Consider the following 11,472-nt stretch of genomic DNA (forward strand, 5'->3'; position numbering starts at 1 on the left):
TGACATGAATCTCAGGTGCTGAGACTGAACTGAAGCAGCTCTCGGGTGAAGCGTTTGTGGATAAGCATATGGCTGCTCTCATTCAGAGGGTCACGATGGTGCTGCATGTAGCAGATGACCTGCTTGTGGAGGAGATGATCCCAGATGAATTGTACTCAAGAATCCTCATGGCTTGGCCCAGTCAGGAACAAAGGAGACTACTGTTTGATGCTGTACAAGCAGGAGGAACAAGAGTGAAATCTGCCTTCTACAAAGCTCTCCTTAACCATGAACCTCGTCTTGTCCAGGACCTGGGTAAGATCAAACTCCTCTGATCCCTTGTAGCTCAGTTGGTAGAACATGGTGCTTGCAATGACAGGATAGTGGGTTTGATTCCCAGGAGCACCTATTCGTAAAAATATATGCAGAACTATATATAGTCCCTTCGGATAAAAGCGTCTGATAAATGTCATATAATTTATTACTATTGCTCTCCCACTATGAGTTCCTGAAACATGGAGGGACATTAGAACGGCCCCTGTAACTGCAAAGCTTCCCAAAATAACCATCATATTTCAAATAGACGGCCCTCACTTAGGGCTTGTACAGACAGAATACATTTTGTGGATAGAGAGTATATTGTTCCTATAGTGTGTATTCCAATAGTATGTATTTTTGTGTGTGTATTCAGTGTGTATTCCCATCGTGTGTATTCAGAGGGTGTATTCCCATAGTGTGTATTATTATGTGTGTATTCAGAGTGTGTATTATTATGTGTGTATTCAGAGTGTGTATTATTATAGTGTATTCGTATGTGTGTATTCAGTGTGTATTATTATGTGTGTATTCAGAGGGTGTATTCACATAGTGTGTATTATTATCTGTGCATTCAGAATGTGTATTATCATAGTTTATTCGTATGTGTGTATTCAGTGTCTATTATTATGTGTGTATTCAGAGGGTGTATTCACATAGTGTGTATTAGTTTCTGTGCGTTCAGAATGTGTGTTATCATAGTGTATTCATATGTGTGTATTCAGAGTGTGTATTAACCATAGTGTGTATTATTATGTGTGCATTCAGAATGTGTATTCTCATCGTGTGTATTCCCATAGTGTGCATTATTATGTGTGTATTCAGAGTGTGTATTCTCATAGTGTGTATTCTTATGTATTTTGATGGGAAGTATGTACATTTACAGTAACATTTCTAATCCCATTCTTCTAACAATGGCAGCAGCAGCTTCCCGCTGATGAATGTGATGGCCTGGGTTGGTCCTCGACCGCTGTACAAAGGGCAGCAAGTGGTCCCTCTTCCAGAGCAGGATGTCACAATACTACAGTCACTATGCTCCTAATCTGCATTGGAGTGTTGGGAGATATGACTGACAGCAGGAAGTCTATGATGATTTAAAGTTAAAGATGATATAGTCCTGTGTTTGTGCTAACATTCCACTACTTGACACTTCTTGTCATGCCAAACAGTCTGGCTGTAAGGCATGCCAAGAATCAATTAAAAATCAAAGTTTATTCATCACGTGCACAGAATACACTGTGTATGAATGTGGGTGTGCGTGAGTGTGGGTGGGTGGGAATGTGTGGAGTGGTGTGTGTAGACAGCCAGTGATTGCAGGTAGACAGTCATTGATAAGCTGTTCAGCAGTTTTAATGCTTCAGAGTTCGCCCCCAGTGATGAACGGTGCAGCCTTCACCACCCTCTGTAGAGCCTTGTGGTGGTGAGGGGTGCAGCTGCCGTACCAGGCGATGATACAGCCAGTCAGTATACAGCTCAATGGTACATCTGTAGAAACAGGTACAACGTTTTTTCAGCTGCCTGAGAAAGAACAGGCGCTGGCGTACCTTCTTGATAAATGCACAAAGGAGTGGAATGTTACCACAAACACACCAGATTTCTTCATGCTAGTAGTGTGTCCTAGTATTTACAATAATATGTAACCATGTTCATTTTTAAATGTCTTTGTCTTCGTAATTCGTTTTTTTTCTTTGTAATAGGGTGGTGCATTTCCGCATTTCTCTCATTTACTTATATTAATGTAGTGAATATAAATTACTATTTTAATGTTGAAATGTTGACATTTAACACCATTCAGTTTCTACAAATGTGTTGAACCAGAAGGGTGCAGGGTCATGTTATTAATAGTCAGATTGTATGTTTTTGACTGGCTACTCTGTTCTCTGGTGGTACTGTAGCCTTCACAGGTCCATATAGAGATAGAAGGAAAATAAATATCCTTGAGGAAAAACTTTAACCTTGTGATTTACATTTACATTTAAGTCATTTAGCAGACGCTCTTATCCAGAGCGACTTACAAGTTGGTGCATTCACCTTATGATGTCCAGTGGAACAACCACTTTACAATAGTGCATCTAACTCTAAGGGGGGGGGGGGGGGGGGGGGGGGGGGTTAGAAGGATTACTTTATCCTATCCTAGGTATTCCTTAAAGAGGTGGGGTGATGGTCCAATTGTTGCTGTTTACCAACGTTTCCATTCTATTTCTCTGAAATGTTGCCTTCCTCTACTTTGGAATAGCAAGTTTCTATGGAAACGGTGTAGTCAAAACATTATATGCAATTTTTAGTATTGTCATATACTAAATGTGTCAATGTGATGTTGTTATAACCTAATAGTTATGTTTCGTCATTTTGTAATTTGTTGATTATTGTTATGTCCATTGTGGGGGAAAGAGGAAGTTAGAAAATCATGTCCTGTTATGGGTTTATTTCTCAATAAATAAATACTATAAATAGTATAGTTATGGTGTGGTGATTCCCTTCACATGAAACAACATGGTGTAGTGTTTAGGGTGAGGGGGGTTAATGATTGTACTAAACATAATAGCTACTATATGGTCAATACCAACGTTCAACATGATTAGAATTCATTTTCAAATTACAATTATCATGGGTCTTAATACAAGAAATAGATCATGCTAAATGTATATTATCAACGTGTAACACTGCCCTACTACACCACCCCAGGTTTAAACAGGAGCATAAGGAGCTCTGCCTAACACATTATACACAGGTTCTAACAATCCAGCTTGAGCTGACAAATGTGGAAATGAGCAAACTATCACCAGGTAACGGTACAGTATCTATTTTCTCTGTTCTTTAGAGTTAGAAAAAGACAAGGCCCACTCAACATGTAGATTAGTGAACCAGATGGACAAACATCACCCAACGTTCATCATCAACAGAACAGTATATACTTACAACTAGAAAGGGGCAGGAGAAAGTCAGGGGGAAACTGGGCATCAAACTATAAATTCATCTTCAAAAACTGGGTCAAACGTAGATGTCAAATCAAAACCAACAGCTCTATTTCCTCTCATCTGCTCCTTCCTCTGGGCGGCCACACCCAGGTCTCATCACACCTGATATTGATGAACCTCATCAGCCAATGAGAATAGTTCCAAAATTAGACAGCTGTCACCGGGTTACGCAACAGCATGTAAGGAAAATAGTGCCAAGGGCTTTGTCAACCATGATACAAAAAGTGCTTTGTTTTGTACATTTGTATCTAATAACTCACATTTCAAAGAGAAAGCAGAAATAACACATAACTACAAAATCAACCTGCAGGAGGCCTTATGTATAATGTTGCTGTAACCTACAGCTTTTAAAAGCAGGTTTATATGAGCATGAATTCAAGTCATGGTTTTCACATGGTTGACCTTGGGGTTAGTGTTGGCTGAGCTGGCTCAGAAAAGGCCGTCCACACAGTGTACCTCAAGCTGATAGGTTACCTTGGTTTCCATTTCATGCTTTCTCACATCAACCAATAGATAATCAGCTATAGCGCAAACATGCAGTGTCACAGAGCACGTCTCTGTCATAGAGCTCGTCTCTGTCATAGAGCACGTCTCTGTCATAGAGCAAGTCTCTGTCATAGAGCAGGTCTCTGTCATAGAGCACGTCTCTGTCATAGAGCTCGTCTCTGTCATAGAGCACGCCTCTGTCATAGAGCACGTCTCTGTCATAGAGCTCGTCTCTGTCATAGAGCTCGTCTCTGTCATAGAGCAGGTCTCTGTCATAGAGCTCGTCTCTGTCATAGAGCAAGTCTCTGTCATAGAGCATGTATCTGTCATAGATCACGTCTCTGTCATAGAGCAAGTCTCTGTCATAGAGCATGTATCTGTCATAGATCACGTCTCTGTCATAGAGCATGTATCTGTCATAGAGCACGTCTCTGTCATAGAGCTCGTCTCTGTCATAGAGCAGGTCTCTGTCATAGAGCTCGTCTCTGTCATAGAGCAAGTCTCTGTCATAGAGCATGTATCTGTCATAGATCACGTCTCTGTCATAGAGCAAGTCTCTGTCATAGAGCATGTATCTGTCATAGATCACGTCTCTGTCATAGAGCACGTCTCTGTCATAGAGCACGTCTCTGTCATAGAGCTCGTCTCTGTCATAGAGCAGGTCTCTGTCATAGAGCACGTCTCTGTCATAGAGCAAGTCTCTGTCATAGAGCACGTCTCTGTCATAGAGCCGTTCTCTGTCATAGAGCACGTCTCTGTCATAGAGCACGTCTCTTTCATAGAGCAGGTCTCTGTCATAGAGCACGTCTCTGTCATAGAGCACGTCTCTGTCATAGATCACGTCTCTGTCATAGAGCAGGTCTCTGTCATAGAGCACGTCTCTGTCATAGAGCACGTCTCTGTCATAGAGCCGTTCTCTGTCATAGAGCACGTCTCTGTCATAGAGCACGTCTCTGTCATAGAGCACGTCCCTGTCATAGAGCACATCTCTGTCATAGAGCACGTCTCTGTCATAGAGCACGTCTCTGTCATAGAGCATGTATCTGTCATAGAGCAGGTCTCTGTCATAGAGCAGGTCTCTGGCATAGAGCACGTCTCTGTCATAGAGCACGTCTCTGTCATAGAGCACGTCCCTGTCATAGAGCACATCTCTGTCATAGAGCACGTCTCTGTCATAGAGCACGTCTCTGTCATAGAGCAGGTCTCTGTCATAGAGCACGTCTCTGTCATAGAGCTCGTCTCTGTCATAGAGCACGTCTCTGTCATAGAGCATGTTTCTGTCATAGAGCAGGTCTCTGTCATAGAGCAGGTCTCTGGCATAGAGCACTTCTCTGTCATAGAGCATGTTTCTGTCATAGAGCACGTCTCTGTCATAGAGCATGTTTCTGTCATAGAGCATGTTTCTGTCATAGAGCACGTCTCCAGTGAAAAATACATTTAGAACACAGCAGTACATTCAACTATCAACAAGCTGGACATTTACACATTGAAGTTTGTCAGAAAAAGACAGATATATTAAACTGCACAAACCACACACAAAACACACCGACATGTTATGGTGCAGAGAACATTTAGATTGATAAAAGGTCATCACCATGAACCAGAGGGAGAGAGTCCTCTAAGCCCTTTGAATGAGCAAAGACAAAAGCTAGGCATCACAGTGTGTGTGTGTGTGAGTGTTTGTGTGTGTGTGTGTGTGTGTGTGTGTGTGTGTGTGTGTGTGTGTGTGTGTGTGTGTGTGTGTGTGTGTGTGTGTGTGTGTGTGTGTGTGTGTGTGTGTGTGTGTGTGTGTGTGTGTGTGTGTGTGTGTGTGTGTGTGTGTGTGTGTGTGTGTGTGTGTGTGTGAGAGAGTCGGCTGCCTCTGCCTGGCAGGTTCCCCTCTCTCCACTGGGATTCTCTGCCTCTAACCCTATTACAGGGGCTGAGTCACTGGCTTACTGGTGCTCTTCCATGCCTTCCCTAGGAAGGGTGCGTCACTTGAGTGGGTTGAGTCACTGATGTGATCTTCCTGTCCGGTCCTGCGCCCCCTCGGGCTCGTGTTGTGGAGTAGATCTTTGTGGGCTATACTCGGCCTTGTCTCAGGCTAGTAAGATGGTGGTCTGTTAATATCCCGCTAGTGGTGTGGGGGCTATGCTTTGGCAAGGTGGGTGGGGTTATATCCTGCCTGGTTGGCACTGTCCGGGGGTATCGTCGGACGGGGCTACAGTGTCTCTCCTCCTATCTCAGCCACCAGTATTTATGCTGCAATAGTTTGTGTCAGGGGGCTAGGGTCAGTCTGTTATATCTGGAGTATTTCTCCTGTCTTATCCGGTGTAATGTGTGAATTTAAGCATGCTCCCTCTAATTCTCTCTCTCTCTCCCTCACCCTCCCCTCCCGGAGGACCTGAGACCTGGGACCATGCCTCAGGACTACCTGGCCTGATGACTCTTTGCTGTCCCCAGTCCACCTGGTCGTGCTGCTGCTCCAGTTTCAACTGTTCTGCCTGCACCTATGGAACCCTGACCTGTTCACCGGACATGCTACCTTGTCTCAGACCTGACATTTACTCCTGAGGTGCTGACCTGTTGCACCTTCTACAATGACTGTGATTATTATTATTTGACCCTGCTGGTCATCTATGAACGTTTGACCATCTTGGCCATGTACTGTTATAATCTCCACCCGGCACAGCCAGAAGAGGACTGGCCACCCCTCAGAGCCTGGTTCCTCTCTAGGTTTCTTCCTAGGTTCCTGCCTTTCCAGGGAGTTTTTCCTAGCCACCGTGCTTCTACATCTGCATTGCTTGCTGTTTGAGGTTTTAGGCTGGGTTTCTGTACAGCACTTTGTGACATCGGCTGATGTTAAAAGGGCTTTATAAATACAATTCGATTGATTGATTGTGAGCATTTGTGTCGTGAACGTGCAATTCCACATGTGAATGTGACATTTTCACGTGTTGTTTTACATGTGAAATGACAAATGTGATTTTCACATTGTAATGTGATGCTACTGGCGGTAGAAAAGTCAGGCGCAGAAGAGCAGAAACTGATTTACAACGGTTGTGTTTAATAACCATAAACCACCGTCAACAGAACAATACAATAAATGGGTCAAACAAAACCCGGTAAAATACCAGCATACCGTGCATAAGCACTACAACAAAAAATTACGGACAAGGACATGGGGGGGAACAGAGGGTTAAATACACAACATGTAGTTGATGGAATTGGAACCAGGTGTGATGGAAGACAAGACAAAACCAATGGAAAATGAAAAGTGGATCAGCGATGGCTAGAAGGTAGGTGACGTCGACCGCCGAACACCGCCCGATGTGGAAAACATGTGGAAATCTCAAGTTCATATGCGGAATTGCATTTTCAAATGTGAAAAACATTTATGTGTTCCACCGAAGTTGGTCCCTCTCCTTGTTCGGGCGGCGTTCGGCGGTCGACGTCACCCGAACAAGGAGAGGGACCAACTTCGGCGGAAGTCGTGACACACATAAATGTTTTTCACATTTGAAAATGCAATTCCGCATACGAACTTGAGATTTCCACATGTTGAGTTAACATGTGAAAACACAAACATCACATGTGAAATGGTGAAAACATGTTATTTGCCCCACATGTGAAAAGAAGGTGTTAACGTGTGAATTCTAAATGTAATACATGTGGAAATATGGTTTCACATGTGAAATTTAAGCTCAACATGTGAAAATAGCTATTTCACATGTGCACATGTGAAACTGCAAATTTGACATGTTTTTTTGTAACTGTGGTGACGATGACATTACAATTTTGGGGACAACATCCATACAAGTATTACAGTCCGACATAGTGTGAAATACACATAAAAACAATAGCCTAAAGCTAGGCTTATTCTGATAACCGGTAAAGAGGAGATTCCGGATCTATCCCACAGAGGTCAGGCGTGTGGTTTTTATGGTTTTGGTCGAACTCAGTCTTAATGTTTACATACTTCAGGTGCACAGCAACTGGACCTGAAAGGAAATCATTGTTTATTATTAACCTCATTGTTATTCCGAACATAATTGAACATGAGGAGGTTCTCAACATCTATCATATCTGATAATTGTAAGTCACTCTGGATAAGATCGTCTGCTAAATTACTAAAATATAAATGTAAATCTGATCTGGTTTATGCAACATGATCTTTGTTCCTTTGACTTAATATCTTTCCTTTGAACGAGGAGATTATCCCAGGTCTAGTCAGTCAGATCAGTTCAGGGTAGGTATATCATGTTGAACGAGGAGATTATCCCAGGTCTAGTCAGCCAGATCAGTTTAGGGCAGGTATATCATGTTGAACAGTCTTCTGAATGAGGAGATTATCCCAGGTCTAGTCAGTCAGATCAGTTCAGGGCAGGTATATCATGTTGAATGAGGAGATGATCCTAGGTCTAGTCAGCCAGATCAGTTCAGGGCAGGTATATCATGTTGAACGAGGAGATTATCCCAGGTCTAGTCAGTCAGATCAGTTTAGGGCAGGTATATCATGTTGAACAGTCTTCTGAATGAGGAGATTATCCCAGGTCTAGTCATTCAGATCAGTTCAGGGCAGGTCTACCATGTGTTCTATCAAACAAATATTACACATACATTCAATAGTTTAACTCATTTAGCCTGTATGTTTGCAAGCCAAAGACATTGAGATGTGACATTGCACCCCAACATCCAGCCTTTTCAAATCAAATCCCTGTTGTCATTTTTAATATGATGCACTCTGACTTCATGGAAACATCAACCAATTCAACAGTTGAGGTTACAGCAAAACTATAAATAGGACATTTACTGGCATGAGAGGTTTGAGCGTGAGAGAGGGAAAGAGAGAGAGGGGAAGGGAGAGAGCGGGAATGAGAGAGAGAAGGAGAGAGCAGGAAGGAGAGAGCGGGAAGGAGAGAAAGGGAAGGAGAGAGAAAAAAGGAGAGAGGGAAGGAGAGGGAGGAAAGGAAGGAGAGGGATGGAGAGAGGGAAGGAGAGAGATGAAAGGAATAAGAGGGAAGGAGAGAGAGAGGAAAGGAGAGAAAGGGAAGGAGAGAGAGGGAAGGAACAGTGAAATTGGTATAGTGAGAGCACACTCTACACTGTAGTATCAAATAAAACTTTAGTCTTGAATTTTTCTTTCACACAAGGTTCTATTGCTATGAAGTAGATAGACCAATACGATTTGATTTATGAAGTAGGCCTACTTTCGTGCCAGCAGATCTTCTCATTATAATCTGTCTAGACTTGTTCAGCAATGTACATGTTTCTTCTGTTCTGTTCTTTTCATAGGAAGTACATCCACCCATTTCATAACAAGTAGTCCTACCTTCACTCATCCATAAGATACAGTATCTATCCATCACAAATTGATACTAAAATGCGCTGTCGCCTAGAACAATTTGAAACAAATAAATCCAACCAAATAATGTTGAATTCAGTTGTGACAGAGAACTAGCCTAAACTGGTGCTCCACACACAGTAGGTGCTCCATTATTCCAACATGATTGTAAAGACAGTGTTTTGGTCTACTGTATTTTGCTTTGACACAGTTTAAAGGTGAGGTGTGACTGATTAGTACTTACATTAGGAGTGACTCTTTACTTGCACCCTTCACCATGTTTCTTTGTTACTATATTTCTTACAGTAGATACTGTATGTTTGCAACTGTTGTTTCCATTTCACAAGAATGGACAAAAACTTTGATCTACAGATGCTCTTTAATATATCATGAAAAGTTTGTTATTACATTGTGTGTGTAAAAACTACTTTCACTTCTACATCCTCCTAACTTCAAATCAAATCAAATCACATTTTATTGGTCACATACACATGGTTAGTAGATGTTAATGCGAGTGTAGCGAAATGCTTGTGCTTCTAGTTTTGACCATGCAGTAATATCTAACAAGTAATCTAACAATTTCACAACAACTACCTTATACACACAAGTGTAAAGGAATGAATAAGAATATGTACATATAAATATATGGATGAGTGATGGCCGAACGGCATAGGCAAGACGCAGTAGATGGTATAGAGTACAGTATATACATATGAGATGAGTAATGTAGGGTATGTAAACATTATAAAAAGTGTCATTGTTTAAAGTGACTAGTGATACATTTTTTACATCCAATTTTTTATTATTAAAGTGGCTCGAGATTTGAGTCAGTATGTTGGCCGCAGCCACTCAATGCTAGTGATGGCTGTTTAACAGTCTGATGGCCTTGAGATAGAAGCTGTTTTTCAGAATCTCAGTTCCAGCTTTGATGCACCTGTACTGACCTCACCTTCTGGATGATAGCGGGGTGAACAGGCAGTGGCTCGGGTGGTTGTTGTCCTTGATGATCTTTTTTGGCCTTCCTGTGACATCGGTTGGTGTAGGTGTCCTGGAGGGCAGGTAGTTTGCCCCTGGTGATGTGTTGTGCAGACCTCACTACCCTCTGGAGAGCCTTACGGTTGTGGGCGATGCAGTTGCCGTACCATGTGGTGATACAGCCCGACAGGATGCTCTTGATTGTGCATCTGTTAAATTTTGTGAGTGTTTTTGGTGACAAGCCAAATTTCTTCAGCCTCCGGAGGTTGAAGAGGCGCTGTTGTGCCTTCTTCACCATGCTGTCTGTGTGGGTGGACCGTTTCAGTTTGTCCGTGATGTGTACGCCGAGGAACTTAAAACTTTCCACCTTCTCCACTACTGTCCCGTCGATGTGGATAGGGGGCTGCTCCCTCTGCTGTTTCCTGAAGTCTTTGTTTTGTTGACGTTGAGTGTGTGTCACGTTCGTTGTATGGATGAGACCAAGGCGCAGCTGGAGATGAATACATCTTCTCATTTAATGAAACGAAGAACACTTAAACAAACTTACAAAACAACAAAACCAAAGTGAAGCTATATATGAAAAGTGCAGACACAGGCAACTAACACATAGACAATCACCCACAACCCACAATGACAAAACAGGCTACCTAAATATGGTTCCCAATCAGAGACAACGACTAACACCTGCCTCTGATTGAGAACCATATCAGGCCAAACACAGAAACAGACAAACTAGACATACAACATAGAATGCCCACTCAGATCACACCCTGACCAAACAAAACATAGAAACATACAAAGCAAACTATGGTCAGGGCGTGACAGTGTGAGGTTATTTTCCTGACACCACACTCCGGGGGCCCTCACCTCCTCCCTGTAGGCCGTCTCGTCGTTGTTGGTAATCAAGCCTACCACTGTAGTGTCGTCTGCAAACTTGATGATTGAGTTGGAGGCGTGCGTGGCCACGCAGTCATGGGTGAACAGAAAGTACAGGAGAGGGCTGAGAACGCACCCTTGTGGGGCCCCAGTGTTGAGGATCAGCGGGGTGGAGATGTTGTTTCCTACCCTGACCACCTGGGGGCGGCCCGTCAGAAAGTCCAGGACCCAGTTGCACAGGGCAGTGTCGAGACCCGGGGTCTCGAGCTTAATGACGAGTTTGGAGGGTACTATGGTGTTAAATGCTGAGCTGTAGTCGATGAACAGCATTCTCACATAGGTATTCCTCTTGTCCAGATCGGTTAGGGCAGTGTGCAGTGTGATTGCAAATGCGTCGTCTGTGAACCTATTGGGGCGGTAAGCAAATTGGAGTGGGTCTAGGGTGTCAGGTAGGGTGGAGGTGATATGATCCTTGACTAGTCTCTCAAAGCACTTCATGATGACGGAAGTGAGTGCTACAGGGCGATAGTTGTTTAGCTC

The 11,472-nt window shown here is 43.0% G+C and overlaps 1 protein-coding gene across 1 annotated transcript in view; it reads left to right on the forward strand.

Annotated features, from left to right (window-relative positions):
• The window catches only part of LOC129832778 (nuclear GTPase SLIP-GC-like), a 36,441-nt gene extending 36,127 nt beyond the window's left edge, over nt 1-314 (forward strand). The window contains exon 25 of the mRNA XM_055896775.1: nt 16-314. Coding sequence (XP_055752750.1) covers nt 16-314 — 299 coding nt within the window. The remainder of the gene's footprint in view (nt 1-15) is intronic.
• Nucleotides 315-11,472: the final 11,158 nt, after the last annotated feature.

The sequence above is a fragment of the Salvelinus fontinalis genome, chromosome 34, assembly GCF_029448725.1.
Source record: "Salvelinus fontinalis isolate EN_2023a chromosome 34, ASM2944872v1, whole genome shotgun sequence".
NCBI lineage: Eukaryota > Metazoa > Chordata > Actinopteri > Salmoniformes > Salmonidae > Salvelinus > Salvelinus fontinalis.